The 18,245-nt window shown below is 53.5% G+C and overlaps 1 protein-coding gene across 1 annotated transcript; it reads left to right on the top strand.

Moving 5' to 3' along the window:
• The first annotated feature begins 45 nt into the window (after nt 1-45).
• Nucleotides 46-17,244, top strand: ALKBH5 (alkB homolog 5, RNA demethylase). The gene is given in 6 exon segments (XM_071443826.1): nt 46-322; nt 495-537; nt 539-1,314; nt 7,162-7,242; nt 11,451-11,606; nt 13,217-17,244. Coding segments are annotated over 6 exon segments (1,311 nt in total). The 5' UTR covers nt 46-251; the 3' UTR covers nt 13,401-17,244.
• Nucleotides 17,245-18,245: the final 1,001 nt, after the last annotated feature.

Here is an 18,245-nt window from a genome sequence, read left to right as displayed (position 1 = left end):
TCCGTACGTGCGCGGGAGGGGCGGGGCCGGGGGCGGTGGCGGCGCGTGCGCGGCGGGGCGGGGCGGGCCCGCGGCGATCCGGGATGTCGGGCCGGCTCCTGGTGACGTAGCGGGAAGGGCCGCGCCAGACCCCCGCCCGCCGCCTTCCCCCGGCACGGCACGGGACCCCCCACACCTCCTCCGGTTGTCCCCCGCCATGGGCAGAGCCGCGGCGGTGGGAACGGGCAGGGAGTCCGGGGCCGCCGCTGGGAATGTGCCAGGCCCTGCCGCCGCGTGAGCACCGGCACCGGCAGCGTTGTCCGCGCCCGCCCCGGGCCAAGCCGTGAGTGTGGCGTCCGGCGGGCCGCCCCTGCCCGGGAGGGAGGGAGAGGGCGGGAGCTCTGCGCCGGGAGCGGGGTCCCATCTCCCAAGGAAGGGGGGGTGGGAGAGGGTCTGGCGCGGTACCGGGATCCCGTGCTCACCTCCCCGTTCTGCGGGGCTCTCTCTCCCGGCAGGGCGGCGGGTGCCATGAGCAGCAGCTGCGCGTCCCCCGCCGCCGCCCGCCGCCGCCTGCAGCGCCGGGATCGATAGAGGCGGGGGCTGCGGACGCGCCATGGCCGGCAGCGGCTACACGGACCTGCGGGAGAAGCTCAAGTCCATGATGCCCTACCGGGACGGCCACAAAGGCGGCGGCGGCGGCGGCCTCCCGCGGGAGCCCCCCGAACCGCCGTACGAGCGCAAGCGGCGGCACCAGGAGGACTCCGGCTCCGAGCCCAGCGACTACGAGGAGCAGAAGGAGGAGGAGGAAGCTCGGAAAGTGAAGAGCGGCATCCGCCAGCTTCGCCTCTTCAGCGCCGAGGAGTGCGCCAAGATCGAGGCGCGCATCGAGGACGTGGTGTCCCGGGCGGAGAAGGGGCTCTACAAGGAGCACACGGTGGACCGGGCGCCGCTGCGGAACAAGTATTTTTTCGGGGAAGGCTACACCTACGGGTCTCAGCTGCAGCGGCGGGGCCCCGGCCAGGAGCGCCTGTACCCGCGGGGGGAGGTGGACGTCATCCCCGAGTGGGTGCACGACCTGGTGATCAGGAAGCTGGTGGAGCACCGGGTGATCCCCGAGGGCTTTGTGAACAGTGCCGTCATCAACGACTACCAGCCGGGGGGCTGCATTGTCTCCCACGTGGACCCCATCCATATCTTTGAGAGGCCCATCGTCTCCGTGTCCTTCTTCAGCGACTCGGCGCTCTGCTTCGGGTGTAAATTCCAGTTCAAGCCCATCAGGGTGTCGGAGCCCGTTCTGTTCCTGCCCGTGAAGAGGGGGAGCGTCACGGTGCTCAGGTAACTCGCCCGCGTTGCCGAGGCCCCGGTTGTGTAACGCGGATCACGAGGCGCACGGATGCGCGCCCCGACGGCGCCTCGGGCTCCATCTCCCTCTCCTGTCGGTGCTCAGGGGCTCGCTGTGGTGCAAGGGGTGAAGCAGCGATTTTGGGGGGGGTGGTCCTGCCGTTGTTGTGGGTGAGGATTTGGGTGGGTGCTCTCTCCATGGAGCTTGAGGCAAATGCTGGTGGGAGCAGAGCTGAGCCGGCCACTGAGTTCCTGTAAATGGTTAAAGTAACACGTTGAGACACAAAATGGATCCTTAGCCCAAGAGTGGTCAGAGCGGAGCAGCTGTAGGGCTGGGGCTCCTGGGTCTATTCTTAGCTCGGCCGGTGCTTCTCTGACCTGACCTTAATCGTGGAGAGGAGGTGTGAATGGCCTCCTGCTCCCAGTCTGTAAACTGGGAATGCTGAGCCCTCCCCTGCCCGGTGACGATAGGGAGAGCAGAGTGCAGAGCCCCGCGTGATTGTCACTTGGAAGTGCAGCGGGTCACGGGCACAGGAAGGGACTTGATGTGTGTTGAGGAAGAGCCCTGGAAGGTGCAATGACCTGCCCAAGGTCACGCAGTTGGCCGGCAGTAAGGCTGGGATTGGCACCGGGAAACGCCTGCTTCCGAATCCCAGTACGGGCTGGGAGGGGGAGCACACAGGTGAGGGGACAGGCAGGTAAGGGGACGGGGCTGGAGCACAGGGATCCCGCTGTTTCCAGCTCCTGGGGAGGGCAGCTGGAAGCCTGGCACCAGGGCTGCCAGTCCCTTGTGTCCCTGAAGGTCAGAGTGCTCCCTGCCAGGAGCAGGGATCACCAGGGCTGTGCCAGCAGTGCCACCAGCTCTATCCTCCTTTGGGGGGTGGTTTTTTTGGACTGGTGAAGGTCCAGGCCGGTTTTCCGGGCTCCCAGGCCGTAATACAATCCCTTGCTTTGGCTTGTAAATTGATCGCTGCAGGGTTCGGGGAGGAATTTTTTCCCCCCACAAACACACGGCCTCCTTGACTGGTGCATCAATAATAAATGCTGAGATCTCGCGTCGCTTTTATCTCGGAAAAGCTGCACAAACATTAACTAATCCTTGCTGTACCCCGGTGTTAGGTAACTTGTGTGGATTAGCCAGGGATGAGGGAGGCTGCAGAGGAAGGCGGGAATGGCGCTGAGGACATTTTCTCATTCCCTGGTGGTTTGACAGGGCTCGGGGGGCAGAGGTCAGGGTGATTTTGTGAAATGGGACCCAAGGGGACCCATCCTGCTCTGTATCTTTTTACTGCAGAGCAAGCTCCATCCCCAGGGATGTCTCAGGGTGTGAGACAGCTGCTCTGCTCCTTGACTTCTCTGAGATACCAGGAGGGAAACTTTCTACCCTAATTTTCCTGCTCCTGATGCAAACCCTTCTGCTGTCTTTCCTCGTCAGGCCTGGATAAATAGTTGTCCTTCCTTTTACAGCCAGAGGCCTTCTGTTTTTTAAGGACAGTGAGAGTTTTATCCTGCTTGGAAGCATTCTGGCAGAGCTGCTAATGCAGGGTCAGCCTCAAGTCTTGCAGTCAAAGCCTCTTGAAAAACTCTGGAGGAGGATCTGCAGTGGAGGATGGTGGGAGGAAGGAGGGATGCTTTCTCTGCTCCAGGACCAGAGAATGATGTTTTCTTATTCCAGACCCTTGCTCTTCCTTCAAAACTGCTGGGAAGTGGCTGCTGGCTCAGGGCTCATGGAATTGGAGTGAGGTGTCTCCCAGGGGTGTTTGGGTTGTTGGCCAGTGTCACTCAGGTGCTGTAATCAGTTTGTTCATGTGGCTGAAGCAATCCTACAAACCAGATGAAAATGTCTTGGTATCTTTTCCCTCTAAATCCAAGGGCTGCTTTCTGACCCACCCACTGCAGCTTGATCACGGTCAGATGTTCTGCCTTCCAGCAAGTAATAGACTTTAAAACGGGGATTATTTCAAATTTGGTACAGCAGTTAGCGGGTACTTTACACTCACTTAGGAGAGATTCTGCCAGAGTGACTGCTCTGTGTTGGCAGGATCCTGTCTGGGATCAATTCCTTGCCTCACAGCAGATCTCCTGCTCTCCCATCTCACCCCAGCAGTCAGGAGGAGCAGGAGAGGTGCACACCGTGCTCAGGGGTGCGGCACCAAATCCAGCCCTTGGTCGTGACTAAGTCAGCTCCCCAAACTTGGCGTTTTCTCCTCTGGGTAAACAGCTGCTGGAGGCAGTTACCCTGGAGATGGGGAACGGGCACAGATAGAGGTGGCATGCCTGTAATGTCTGGGATTCAAATCCTGCTGGGTCAGTGGCTGCAGCCTTTACAGGGAAGCTGTGTGGAAGTCCTGAGGATCTAAAGTAAGCTGTCAGATCCCTCTTTGACCCCACAGGACTCTCACACTGGCCCCAGATTGCCCCTGTCCTGTTCCTGCTCCTAATTTCCCAGCTGCTGAGCCAGTAAGGATTTCACAGAGGCACTTTTCCCTGTTTCCCTCCCTTGATTTTGTTTGCCTGCCCTGAAGCAGGATGTGGTGTTTGCCAACACTGAACCTGCCTCAGACTCCTTGGAAAGCGTTCAGACCTCAAATGACAGGTGAGGTGGAACAAGATTCACGTGGCTGGGCTGTGCCCCTCTGCCAGAAGGCAAAGGCTGAGCCACCCCATGACCTGCTAATGAGCCCTTTCTCCTCTCCTTTCACATCTGCAGGGAAGATTTGCTCTTGTAGGTTTTGTCATCTAGAAGATGACCTCCTCCAGTCCCCTGTTCTCCCACAGCCCAGGGAAGCAGGAGCTCCTGCAGGTTTGTCCCTGTGGCAGCCAGGCCAGGAGGAAGCATCAGCTCAGTGTGTGCTGCTGGATCCCAGTCCTGTGACCCATCAGCTCCCTGGGGAGGGGCTGCTGACCTCACCACGTTTGTGGGTTCTTCTTATTTTCACAACAATTTGGTGAGCATCAATTGATAGAAGCAGTGGCAGGGAGATGGAGGAATTTGCCTTTTCATCTGTGCTTTGAGAATGCTTGGGCTGGGAAACAAGAAGGGTACAGGGGGTGTGTGGAGCCACCTGGGCTGGGGGGTTCCAGGTGGATCCCTGCCCTGCAGCTGCTGTCACAGGTGGCAAATCCCAGCACTGAAACTGCCAGGTGTGCTGCCTGAGCATTGGGAAGAGTGCAGCTGGAGGAACGAAAGGCACAGGTAGCATTTCCCAGGTTCCCAGAGCTTGTGCCACACAGGCTTCCCTCCCACAGCTGGAGAGTGCTCTGGGTCATCTCCTGGCTGTTTGTAATGGCAGGGGAGTGCTGTGATGTGCGTCCCTCCTGTTGTCTCCAGGCCTGCCTGATGGAGGCACAGTCAGAGCAGGTTGGAGTCGCTGGAGGATGAAGCTCCTTCCTTCCCAGCTGGAGGGATCTCTCTGCAGCTGTCTGCTCCAAAATAGCCTGATCCCTCAGAGCAGGCTGCTGCTGCTGCAGAGGAAGTTCCACGTGTGCCAGTGGTGATGAGGCAGAGATTTGTTGAAGCTTTTCTTGTTAGAGTCTGTAGAACTTCAAGGCTTCCTTTCTGGTGATGTTTGCACAGAAATATCCGCTTTTATCTCTGTGTGAATCAGTTCTGGCTCAGCAGCGGCTCTTCCACATGGAAAAAGACTCAGGGGAGAGTTGGGGGTGTAAGGTTTGACAGGTTAGTTTGGAATTGGGAGCTGGTTTTGGGGTAGTGTGTGGAAAACATCAGCACTTCCCCCTGTTCTTCTGGAAAATGCTCTGGGATGGAGATGTCACACTTAGGTATTCTTGTGGGCAGGAGTTTAGATTTTCCTTTCCAGGTTGTTTTGAGTTTATTCTCTGGGCAAGAAATCTGTGTGTAGACCCTTGATGTCATTATGGATGTTTTTCTTCAGGGTCTGCCTCTTCACCCATCCTCAGGGTGTGCAAGGCTGGGCAGTGGGTGAGAAGTTCACGCTGGCACGAGGCAGCACGAGTGTGACACAACCAAATAATCCTTTTCTTTCATTTCCCTGCCTGTGCAGAGGCACTCCATCCCTACATATGATACAGTGCAGAGTTTTCCACACCAGTTTGGCACTGGGGCTGACTGGTGTGTCCCCCTTATGGTCTCAGACCAGAGTGGTGGGGCTGTTGTTTGATGCTGTCTGTGTGCATCTGGGACCACAAACTTCCTGGTGCCACTCTGGAAGTGATCTGAAAAGGGTGTTCTTGCCTGGGGAAGGAGTGAAAAGGAGTGTCCAGGCTGATACCTTGTGGGTCTGGAAGCAGGTCTGGAAGCAGACCTCTCCCTGTGTTCAGGGTGCTGCTGAGGGTGCTGAGTTGAATGCTAACGTGGGTGATATTCATGAATTCACTGGAGCTTGACACAGAGATTCCAGGAACATAACAGAGCATCATCATGAGCCACTTGTCATGTTCTGCCATGCCTGGAGCAAGGTGGGGCTGGACACCACCCCTGCTTCAGCTGGTCAGGCCTTGGATTTGTAGCTGTCTTTGCAGAGCAGTAAATCTGTGTGTGAGGAGGTGTTTCTGGGAGAGTGGGTGGGTTATCTAACCAGATCAAGGAAACCCGGTCCTGTCCCCAGAGAAGTCTTGTGTGTGTGAGCTCTGTTCTCTGCTCAGGGTGTCCTGAATAACCTGCCAGCCCCTGACCCTGCCCTGGAAACGCCTTGTGGGGACACTCAGCCTGCTGATTTCTGCTTCAGGTTGGGTGTGCAGGCTTGAGCAGCCTTCACCCAAGTGCCTCCCAAGGTGTTCCTGCCCTTGCTGGGTGTCTCAGGAAGCTCTGAGGGTGTTCAGCCTCTCTCTTGCCCGTGCTGGGCTGCAGAAGGCTCTCAGTGAGCTGACACTCTCCAAACGGCAGGCAGAGGGCAGGCCCCACCGCTGGGATCTGCTGCTCACTCCCTTGCAGGGAGGGATGAGCTCCCAGCACGGTTTGTGTGTCACAGCAGGTCTGGTGGCTGCTCTCCATGGACCCACTGTGATTTCACCTGCTCTGATCTCACCTGGAGACAGAAGCAGCCGTCAGGAAATGCTCCAGTGTTGTGAGAAGCTGGGGCAGTCCTTGGCCGTGGCTTTTCTCCAGCCTGCTGGAAATGTGGAGTATCTGGAGTCATGTCACACAGTGAAACACTGCTGCTGACAACAGCCACTGCTTGAGCCTGGCTTTTCCTCAGCCCAGGGAGCTGTTTCACCCTGTTACAGAGGAGTGCAGCTTGGTTTGCAGGTCTGTAGGTTACCCCATGAGTGCTGGGTTAGGGCTGGTGATGTTCTTGTGGTGCCTGAGGATATGCCATGTGATGGGGAGGATGATGAGCAGGAAAAGGGGGTGAGAGGCTCAGCTCTGCATGACTGCACCCCTCTGTGACTAAAAAACCTCCTTGATGTGTTACATGTTTGGGTCTGGGTGTGCTGCACACCTGAGCTGTGAGAGATGGCTTTTCGCAATAGGCATCTTTGAGATGATGCTTTGGAGGAATGTGCTCATCTTTCCCCCTGTTGCTTTCTAATTTCTTCATAAATTAATCATCTGAACCTACAGTTCTACATTTCTACATGTTTTATTTCACAGTGCTGGAGCAGGTGGAAGTTTCCTCTGGGATAGGCTGAAAAATTGAGTCATGATACCCCCCAAAACTCCCTGACTGTCCTCATTCTTTCCCATTGTTTGTTCCTTCCTGCAAGTCTAGCTCCTGTGTGCCTGGGGGATGGTGTTTGGAGGAGAAATTTCTGGTGCAACTTAGGAAGTACTGGCCAAAAAGAGTTGTTGAGGCTGGAAATCACTTTCTGCTTCTGCCTGGCATCTCCCTGATGGTGGCTTTTTGTTTCTGTTGTCAGTGGGTATGCGGCCGACGAAATCACACACTGCATTCGACCACAGGACATCAAGGAGAGGAGAGCTGTCATCATCCTCAGAAAGTAAGTGTTGAAGCCCTCCGGACAGCAAGATAAACGTGGATGTGGTGTCATGATGCCTAAACACTTGAAAACTGCCTTGCTTGTTAATTTGCTGGCTTGATCTTGCACCTTGATTAGGTGTCACTCTGACGCTCGCTCGTGTCGTGCTGTACCTGGCAGTGGAGGTGGCTGGAACCTGTTCCTGCAGGGTTCATCACTTCTTGGCTCTCTGCAGCAGCACTTTGTTGTAATTCCTGGGCTTGCAAGCCCTGCTGGTGCCCAGACTGGCTTGCTTTCCTTTGGCTGCCCAGTTCCAAACACCCAGGGTATCAAACTCTCTTGTTTTGGGCTGTGTGTTCAGGTGTCTGGTCATGTGAGACCCACGTGTGTGAGTTACCTGGATGGACTTTTGAAGCTGATGTTTGTGATGAAGAATGTCCTGTGAAGCAGAGAGAGTTTTCTTGGTGTCATGGCTTTTGTTTCCTGGGGAGAGAGGAAGACACTGGCTTTGGAGGGAAACATGTAGAGAGTTCAGTGCTCGTTACAGAGCTTGTCCTTTGAGTCTGTGCTGGGAAGCCAAGCTTCATAAGCTGTTTTAGAAAGGGGCTTCCTGTTCTAGAAAAGCACTCTTGATGGCATTTCATCAATCAATGCTTGTTCCTAAAGCTCTTAAGAAAATGAGAGACAAAGTAAACTAACCCCACCCCAAAGTCCTCAGTAAAACTTTCTTTTCTGCCTAGAAATGTCCTCTGTTACCAGTTTCTTCTACTTGGAGACCAAAACATGTGACTGCCACACATTGACCCCTGCTGACTGTGCCTTGGAAGGTGTTGGCAGTAGTTCTGCTGTCAAGAAGCATCTTTGTAAATGAAAATACACACTTTGAGTCCTGTAAACTCAGCCAAAAACGTGGGCATTGGTGGCAGGGCTGTGGTTGTGGCCCAGGCTGGCATAAGGCTCGCAGGCAAGTGGTCTGGATCCAGGCTGGATGAGCTTTTGGATAGCTTAGTTGATTTCAAAACAAGTCTGGCAACATTATGAGGATATGGCACAAAGCCAGTGGAGTGGAGTTGGACATCTGGTTAGAGAAACCCATGGAATGAAGGCAGGAAAAACAGCAGCCCTGAGGCATTAGCCAAGCAAAATCAGCCCAGACCCAGGGAGGCAGGATGAGATGTGGCAGGAGATAGAGTGGGATGCAAGGCAGGCTGCAGCCAAACCACCCCACAGGTGGGGATGGATGGCCATGTGAGGTGTGGGGTGAGAGGCTGTGGTAAGAACTCGGAGCTGTTGTGTTCATGGTGTTGGAGCAGCCAGGGAAAAGCAGCACCAGTGCTGACAAGGAGGCATCTCCAAGTCTTGGAGCTGCTTTGCTTGGACTTTGGGAAAGAGAAGCTGCCTGTCCTAGGTTGTGGAGCAGTTTTCTGGAAAAAACAGACTCAGATAAATAAGCTAAAGCTGCCCAAACTGGTGCAGATGTCCAGTGTACCTGTTTAAACTGGCTCTGCCTCTTGCTTTCTCCAGCCTTGGTGAGCTGAGGGTGTTGGATTGTTTCAGTCAAGCTGGCTGCCCTCAAAGTGCATCAGGGCAAGAAGGGACCTTAAACCTCACCTTGTTTCAGCCCCTGTCATGGACAAGGACACCTTCCACTAGACCTGGTTGCTTAGAGCCCCGTCCAACCTGTGCTTCCCTGGGCAACCTGTGCTCTCTGAGCAAAGGATTTCTTTCTAATATCCAATCTAAATCATCCCTCTAGTTTAACACTGGTCCCTCTTGTCTTATGACCATCTCCCAATGTAAAAAGTTGTTTTCTTTGTTTTTTTATAAGCCCCCTTTAAGTCATGGGAGGAGCAATGAGGTGTCCCCAGTTGTACCCAGCTGACCTGCTGCATTCCTGCTGAAGGGACTGAGCCTGTAGCTCTGCTGGCTTTGTTTGCCCACCCACCCTGATTTTTGGGGCCTGATTTGCTTCATGTCTCTGCCCATCAGACAGTGAGGGGCTAACCCAACAAAGCAGATGAAACCACACCAGGATTTTTCTCTCGAGCAAAGCACAAACCCCCTGGTAATTATTCCTGCGTAGCCTCCGCAGCTGTGGTGAATCCATGGCAATGTTTGCCAAAGGCTGGGCTGTGATTGCTGCCAATTAGAGCTTATTAATTGCTGCTTATCCCCTGGCCAGGGCAGCCACCTCCCTGTGTCCCCTGCGTGTCCCTGTGTGTGCAGTGTGCCCTTTGCCTGTGCCAGGGTCGCTGCACCAGCGCCGTTCCCGCTCCCCTGATCTGCGGCTGTGCCTGGAACAGGCTGTTGTGCAACCAGGAAAGCAGCTCCTTCCCCTGCTGGCCTCGTAAAACTCCTCTTCCTCTTCTTGGCGGTGAGGATCAGCCCTGAGCTTTCAGATCAGATCAGCTGGATCGTCCCAGTTGGAGCTGGGATGTTCAGCTCTGAGTTCTGCCGGAGCCCGCTGGGTCCCACGCGTTTGAGTCTGGCTCTGCTCTCGCCTCTGCTCTGAGCATGTTCTCACTGACAGCAGCAGGAGAGCAAAGCTGTGGGAGCTGCAGGAGCAGGGGGGTTCTGCAGGATTCTCCAGAGCTGTGTGGTTACCAGGCAGGTCATAAACACTTCAGTGCTCGGTGTTTCCTGTGTTGGATCGCAGGGCTGCCGGGAGCCAGCAGGGTTTGGAAGTGCTGTGTGCCAGAGGAGGGGAGGAATGGTGCTCTTAATTTTATGAGATGCTGGGAGAGGTAACGTGGGAGGTGGGTGTAGAAATGAGACCTACTCAACCGGGTCTTGAAAGCAATTTTAGAGGCTTTTGCTGCCATTCTGCTTTCACTCTCATAAGCAGAGTTTCTCTATTTGTAGGTATATTGTTCTCCATTTTAGTGTCACCTCTCCTTGCACCTGGCCAGAGGGAGCATGGCTGGTGTTCCCTTGCCCTTGCAGTGTATTGGGGGTTGGTTTGTTAGAATTGCAGCCCTGTGGTTGCTGTTGTATTTGAGAGGTATTTAAACAACCTCCCTTGTCACGAGCAGGATCTTCAAGGCCTGTGGTGTTCAGGCTGGACTGGGTCCAGCCCTGGAGCTCAGAACAACTCAGGATGACAGCATGGAGTAGCACAGGCTCCAACCTGGCAGCTGCCTGTGGAAGTGTTCCTTGTTTCTGGCATGCTGGGCAAACTCAGGCTGCCATGCCCAGCTTTGCCTGTGCCAGACTGGCATCACCCTCATTAGCTGAAGAGGCTCTCCCTGATGGCAGAGAGAAGCTTGGCAAGTGGATGTGCTTCCTAATGAAAGTTTAGATTGGGATTCTCCTGTGGAAACCTCCCTCAGGAGCTGAAGTTCAGCACTGGAGAGCAAGCAGTGGTTCTCCCCCTTCATTCTTGCTGCCTCCTCCACCTGTGCATGGCTTCAGTCCTGTGATAGTTCTCTTTTGGGATGAGCTGTGCTTGCTCTCCAGCATAGCTTGAGTGTGTGCAGAGCTGCTGGAAGGGATGTATGGTGCAGCTTCTGTTTGCTACACCTTCTCCTGACTCGTACTTCAACTCTTTGCACTTTGTAGTCAAGCTGAGGAACACCTGACCCCGGGAGATCCGTGGGCAGGAGGGAGTTTCCAAGTGGAAGCAGTTATTACTGTTGCAGGTGATGATGCTTTTGCAGGGCATCTCCCAGCCAGGTGGCTTAACTGGAGCTGGGAGTTATTGCCAAGTGATTTCATGGGATTTCACAGCTGCTCCAGCAGCTCTGCTCCTTATCCCAGAGCTGGGGTTGCAGTGAGCTCAGCACCTTTTGCTTTCACCTCATGACTGTGTGTCCTACCCTAAGGCAGGACAAAGGGCAATGGCTTCAAACTGACAGAGAGTGTTTAAATTAGGTATAAGGAAAAAATCCTTTCCTGTGAGGGTGCTGAGGCCCTGGCTCAGGTTGCCCAGAGAAGTTGTGGCTGCTCCATCCTTGAAAGTGTCCAAGGCCAAGGTGGACAGGGCTTGGAGCAGTCTGGTCTAGTGGAAGGTGCTCCTGTCTGTGGCAGGGGTTTGGAAATGAGATGATCTTCAAGGTCTCTTTTAACTTTAACCATTCTGTGAAGCTTCTAATACCACAAAGCTTCAGCTTGTTGTGCTGTGGAATGGGGTATTCCTGCCCCTCCTCCTGAGCTGTGTGGTTGGGATGGAGGGCTCTGCTGCGATTCTGTAGAAACTCCTTACAAATTCTCTTCTCTTTCAATATTTGCAGAACAAGACTAGATGCACCTCGATTGGAAACAAAATCCCTGAGTAGCTCTGTGTTGCCACCAGGTTATAACTCTGACCGCCTGTCGGGAAGCAACCGGGACCAGATCCTCAAACCAAAGCGGTCCCATCGCAAAGCAGATCCTGATGCTGCCCACAGGTAGGATCATCTCTCCTAACAGCCATGTTTGGGATGTTGTCTCTGGATCAGTGCATAGCTGAGGTCCCTGGCCTCAGAACATTTTTAAAACCATTCTGATTTGCACCTGCCAGGTGCTTTCTGCAATGCCCAGATCTGTTTTATCAGAATGAGCTCTTTATGCGTTCCTCCCAGACTTGTGGAGGCTGAGCTCTGGCTGTAAGCAGCTTACATTGTTTATCCTGTGAGTGGCATAATGAAGAAGCAATAGATTTGGCTGGCTTTTGATAATGCAGTCGTTCAGAACAATAGTTTCCCTGCAGCTAATCATTTTTGACCTCTATTGCCAAGCAACCTGTGCAGCTGCATTAAACTATATTATGAAAGCAGTCCTGGGAGGAAACGTGAGGGTTTGCTATCTGGGAAAGGTTAAGGACTTCTTGGGAAGCTTCTCAGGCCTGTTTTGATTCCAGAGCTCTGTGTGTGTATTTTTGTGTGAGAAACCAGACCGTGTGGATGTTTAAGCCTGACCTTGAGGGAAGCTCCTTGCTGAGGTTTCAGACAAGCTTGAGCTCTGCAGCAAGGCTTCCCTTAAACACCTTGGTGTGAGCACACTGATGGCTGTGAGTGATAGCCAGTCTGCCAGCTGTCCTGCATATTCCAATTCCAGAGCTTCCTGAGGATCCAGATGGCACTCTCCGCACAATGGGTACAACCCAAAAGTTGCCTTGGTCGCAGGGTTTGGCTGCCATGCAGTCCCAGCCCTGTTTGAACCTGTCCTGGAGGGAGGAGGGTGGGGATGGATTGTTTGTGAGCAGTGTTCATTCACCTGGATGCAGGCTGGAAGATGGATGAAGGTCTGAGGCTGGGCTGCAGATGCAGCTTCCCTGGGTGTCCGATTAGAGGAGCGATCATGCGGGACAAATGTGCACATCCCTCAGAGCTGTTTTTCAGCCTGATGTGACCTTATCAGGCTGTGGGGGATGGCTTGCCTAGGCTCCTGCAGCAGATGGGTGTGAAAAACATGTTTTTCTCTTTCTCTGGCCTCAGAGGCTCCAGTATAACAGGTAATTCTCATGGATATCATAGTGGGATCACTCAGGAACCACTCAGATAAACTAAGTGGTGTGTGCTGCCCACCAACCCAGTCCTGCTAGAAAATGATCAGAGGCAGGTCTGCAGAAATAACAATTGCACTGTGCTAATATTTGAGAGGACAAAGGATTTTGGAGCTGTGGTGGGATCCTGCACCATAAGGAGCTCAGCTCTGTTTTAATGCAGCTCTAAATTCTGCTGCATTAGAGACAGACCACTCTGCCCAAGGGATTTTTCTTGGGGCCACAAGCTGCAAGTAAAAAAAAAAAATAGGTGGACTGGAAGTGTTCTGGTGGAGGTAAAGGCCAAAGCTTGCCTTGGGAAGGGAAGGAACTGGCCCATCATAGCAAAGTTCTCAGCTCCTCTAGGAAGGTGCAACTTGGTGATTTGTTCTTTCTCTGCCAAGTGCCCAGTGCTGGGAAAGCAGTGGGAAAACAGGCAGAGCTGTCACAGCAGGTACCTGCAGACAGCATCCAGGAGGAACAGCTGGATCCCATCGTGCTGTGCTCTCACTCCTGTTTTCTCCCTCTCCACAGGCCACGGATTCTAGAAATGGATAAGGAGGAGAACAGGCGTTCAGTCCTCTTACCAAAACATAGGAGACGGAGCAACTTCAGCTCTGAGAACTATTGGCGAAGGTCGTACGAGTACACGGAGGACTGTGAGGATGAGGAGGAGGACGGCAGCCCCGCCAGGAAGGTTAAAATGAGGCGACACTGAGGATTGCACTTGCCAGGCTCGTGGAGCTGATGAGATTGGCCTCCAGTCTGTGAAAACTTTCTCCTCCCTCTGGCTATCTTCCATCTAGCTTCAGTTTTGGTTTTTCCTTTCAGGCTGAAGAGTAAACAGGAAGGATTTGGTTTTATGAATGGAGGAATGCTGAGACATACGTGAGGATGGAACATGTCCAGTGCACATGGTGTCCTGAGTCGTGGGTCAAGTGGGCATCTCTCCCTTAGGAAGCAGATAAAGTTATGCCAGGTTGTCTGTTGGGATTTCTTTTGAAAACACCAAAAAGTTTAACTGTTTCATTGCGCAAGATTCAAGAATTGTATTTTTGTTTTGGTTTTTGGTTGGGTTTGGTTTTTTTGGTTTTTTTGTTTTGTTTTGTTTTTTTGTTTGTTTTTTTTTTGCTTTAACACTTTTCCTTTCCAAATGTTCTAAATATGATGTTTGACCCCAGGAGCTAAAATTCCATGGTGGGCTCGTATTCCTTGTTTCACCAAAGGGCTCCTTGGTCTTTTTTTTTACCTGGTGGTTGTCGGGTCTGTTTTAAGGTTGCCCTGCAGTAACTGGAAGTTTGAAGCTTTGCAGACCCCTCTTGCTGCGATCGATTTCAAAGAGTTTAGGACATTTTTGTTGCACTTTAGTGTTTTAAATGCCGTAGGTTTCCTTTCCAGACCCTTTTCCCAAGCCAGCATGGGCTCGCAGCCCTGTGTCCCTGCGCTGCCCTCTCCAAGAAGAATGTACTAAAGCTCTGGTTTCTCCGTGCTAGTCTGACTGGGGCTGTGCTTGAGGAGGAGGGAAAGGTGGCCCAGCATTGTCCTGAGATCCATATTGGAATCTCAGGGCTGCCAAGTGAGGGATCACACTGAGCACGTGCTGCTTCCCAGAGCTGGGGATAGCAAAGAGGAGTAGGAGACGCTGTGCTTGTGAGGGTTTGTGCCTTGGAACCCCCCAGAAGAGCCCTTCTCCACTGCCCCTTCCAGGTGGGGAGAGCTGAGGCAGTGCAGCATTCCCAGCACAGTGTCCCATCCTGAAGGACTGGCTGCACTCTGATGGAGCAGGAGCTGCTGTGGCCTTGGGGGAGCTGAGCAGCTCTGTCCCCTCCGAGGCTGGCTCTGGGAGCAGGGACACTGCAGGGCTCGAGGTTGGGCCCAGTTCAGTGCATCCAGCACTGAAGCTGCCTGCTTTCTCCTGGCTTATTCCTGCCTGTGTTCCTGGGGTAGGGAGTTTTCTGGTTGCTACAGGGAATGCTGAGAAGAATCAGGCATTCAGCCCCGTGGAGTTGTGAAAGAGCATCTGCCATCATCATCCTCTTCTCCCACCTGGTTTGTGTTAGCCCAGACCAAAGCCTTGGTGTTTGCAAAGTTTGGGGCCCAATGCCATATTTAGAGCTGTATTTTTAAGGAAAACTTCCTCCAGTTGATTCTTTGAACCCAAGTGTTGGCAGTTGTAAGGAGTAGTCTTTATTTTTAAATTTTTACTGCTTTGCCCTCCCTCCAACTGTAGTTTTTCTTAGTGTTGTGTCCCACACACTTCATGGTCTGCACGCTTGGCAATAAAAAGATGTAATATATTTTGAAACTTGTTTGCTGCTGTCTTGAGGGGCTCCTGGTCTAAAACAACCACCCAGGCGTTGTTCCCTGCAGTGCTGATCGAGGACATTTGCTGACATCTGGGTCCCACTGTCCTTTTCCTTCCCTGCTGATTTTCACCTGGTGTTGGGGTTCTGCTCAGGCTGGATCTTGTCACATGAGCTCAGAGGACTTTGCCATCACTTTCAGCTGGCTGTGGGGGTGTTGGTGAGGTCCCCAGTGCCTGTCTCTGATTATCCAGTGGTTTTCCTGGTGGGAGCCCCCACTGGCTCCGTGCTGAGGCACAGCCTCTGAAGGAATGTGTCTTGTCAGTCCAGAGATCCAAAAGTTTGTGCTTCTGCTGCTTGTGAAACTTTGGAAATGCCATTTTCAGACCTCACGTAGCATTTGAAGCCATGTTCCTCACCCTCCCAGCTTTCTGCTGTGAATCCAGGTCAGCTCATGGCTACAAACCCCCTGTTCTGGGCAGCTTGGCATTCCCCTGACAGCAAAACTGCACGCAGGGAGCAGAGATCCCTTCTCCTCCTGATGGCTTTGTCTTTCTGGATCCATCCTGGCCATGCCCTGTTCCTGTCACGGTGCCAGGCTCTGCTGTGCGTGCAGATGGTGACAGAGGTCACTGCCAGAGGTCTCAGCTCTCCCCTCTCCCCTCCTGGCTCCCAGTTTTATCCCTACCTCTCCAATATGGATATTCTACCCTGGTGTCAACTCAGAATGGAGCTGGAGCAGCTGGCCCTTCCACAGCTGCTTCCCAGAGCAAGACTTCATGGGATGAGGAGCTGTCTCTGGACATCCTGAGCTCTTACACCTCCAGCCTGGTCCCAGCCACCACCTCATCCTGGTCCTTGTGCAGGCTGTACATGTGCAAGATTCCTTTCCCAGCTTGTTTTGGTATTCGTGCATGTCCTGCTCAGGAGCTTTCCCCCTTTCCCTGTCCCCATCCATGCAGTGGGTCAGAGCTGGCAGCTGTGGCTGGGGGGACAGGAGGAGCTCTCTCCAGCCACCATCTGCTCTTGGTTTTTAACCTGACTGGGTGGGGCTTGACACCTTGGAGAGAGAGGGAGCAGGATCTCTCAGGAGAGGAGTCCCCAGCGTGCAGGCAGGGCCATCTCCCCACTTGTACAGACATTTTCTATAGACACGGATGTACATGTGTAGATAACATGGTTTTTTAACTCTTTTGCACTGAACAACATCAGAGTGAAACCTGGATTCGAAACTAGAAGACATTTTTCACAGGGATCCAGAGGTCTGGATCCTTCTGTAACCTGTCTGCTTGGAACTGTGGCTCGGAATTCCTGGTTTTCACTGTTGGGCTGCACACAGGCAGCAGTCAGGCTGGTGGCACGGGGCTGGGGGCGAGCAGGGAGTGGGGTGAGCTCGAGTTTAGAGGCAAAACTTCCCCCCAGGCTCCTGCAGAGCCCTGACCCCATTGGTTTGTGTGTGTCTGATCTGGTTGTGTGTGGTCCAACCTCTCCATCCACCCACAGCGTGTCCGTGCTCAGCCCCAAACTGGGAGCTCCATCCAGTGTGACAGCCCATGTGCCCAGAGCCCAGACCAGGAGAACTGTCTTTCCTAAGGAAGGGGGAGCAAGTTGGGGTTCATCCCTGCTTTTCCACAAAGAACAGGAGGAATTGGGGTGTGTTACTGTTACCGTATCTCAAGAAGGGTCAGTGGTGGAATTATCCAAGCCCATGGATCAAAACAGCTGCCAGGCTTTGAGGAGGACTCAAGGGGGCCAGGCTCTAGACCCCCACCAGCAGCAAAGAGTCTTTTACCTGCCAAAAGTGTTCCCTTTTCCCTGTTGGGAGGAGAAACATTTGACTGAGAAATGTCTCTGCTCCTTTCCCTGCCCACACTTAGAAGTTCTGGCTGACTTTAATTTTTGTTTTTTAAAAGATTCTAATTTTTTTTTTGTTATCAATAAAAACTAAAAATTAAAAAAAAATAATAAAAAAGAAAGTGGCAATATTTTTTTCTGTAAGCTTTTCCTAGGAAAAAGCGTGGTTTGTAACAAAGTTGTACAGTTCTGAAGTTTGAGATACGAGAAGTACTGTGTGAAACGCTGTAAATGGAGCAGAGATTATTTTATGTACAGTCTGACGTGGGGGAATCTTTTAATTCCAGTTGATTCTTAGGAAGAATTTGGTTCTTCACTGTCAGGGTTTGGAATTTCATGGTTTCATTATTATTTTTTTTTTCTTGTATAGATTGCTGCATTAATTGAATAAAAGCAGAAAGCATCTCTTGGCCTGGCTGTGTGATACTGGGGGCTGGGATGTGCCTCAATTCCCCCTGGCAGGAATGAGGTGGTTTGGGAGCAGGGAACTGGTTCTAAATAAAGGGAGTCACCATCTCCCCGGGGACAGGGTGGCCAAACGCGATGGCTGTGCTTCCTGAGCTGTCCTAGAAAGCAGGGACAGGGATCTCTGCCTTCCTGCCAGCACCCTGGGCTTCGGCCTCGCGCTGAGCTCCTCTTCCTCCTGGTGTTTCCCTCCTGCAAGAGGGAGATGGTGGGGTGGGTGTGAGGTGCCAGAGGGGGCATGGATGGGATCTGCTGGTCTGGGGTATTGCTTCTCCTCTCCTCTCCTCTCCTCTCCTCTCCTCTCCTCTCCATCCTCCTTCCTTCTCTTCTTCACACCTCTTTACCTCTTATCCCCTTCCTCCACCTCTCCTCCTTCTCTCCTCCCATTTTCACTACTCCCTTCTTTCTCCTTCTTCCTCCTCCGAGTTCTTCCTCCTTTCCTCTCTCCTCAGAGCAGACCCACCCTGCCCACCCTCATTCCCCAGGGCTGTGCCCGCCCTTCAGGCCCCTCCATCCATCCCCCTATGACCCACAGCCCATCACCGGGCCGTGTTCCCCGCTCACCCCCGGGCTGTTTTCCGCCCCAGCCCCTGCGTCAGCCCGAGCCGCATCCCCCCGGGCCGGGTTAGTCAGCAGGGAGGGGAAGCCGTGCCCTGCCCGGGCTGACTCACCCCAAAACTGGGCGCAGGGCAGGCTGCTCCCCCTCCCACCTTGCCGTAATGCCGTGGGGGGAGTGGGGAACAACATTCCCGGTGCCCTGGCGGGAAGAATGAGTGGCCAGCCGGGAATGAGGCTCGGATGCTCATTGTGGGAGCCGGCAGGATGCTCCGGGCCTAGGAGCCGGCCCGCCGCCATGTTGATGCACCCCATGGCTGTGGGGCACACGATGAGACCCTAAATCCACCACACCCCGTGTTTGTGGGGGGTTGTGACCACGGTGA

This window comes from Agelaius tricolor, unplaced genomic scaffold (assembly GCF_023055355.1).
Source record: "Agelaius tricolor isolate 1412-34295 unplaced genomic scaffold, bAgeTri1.0.p SCAF_19, whole genome shotgun sequence".
Lineage (NCBI taxonomy): Eukaryota > Metazoa > Chordata > Aves > Passeriformes > Icteridae > Agelaius > Agelaius tricolor.
The sequence above is the reverse complement of the archived record's forward strand: the minus strand, read 5'-3'. Positions and strand labels throughout refer to the sequence as shown.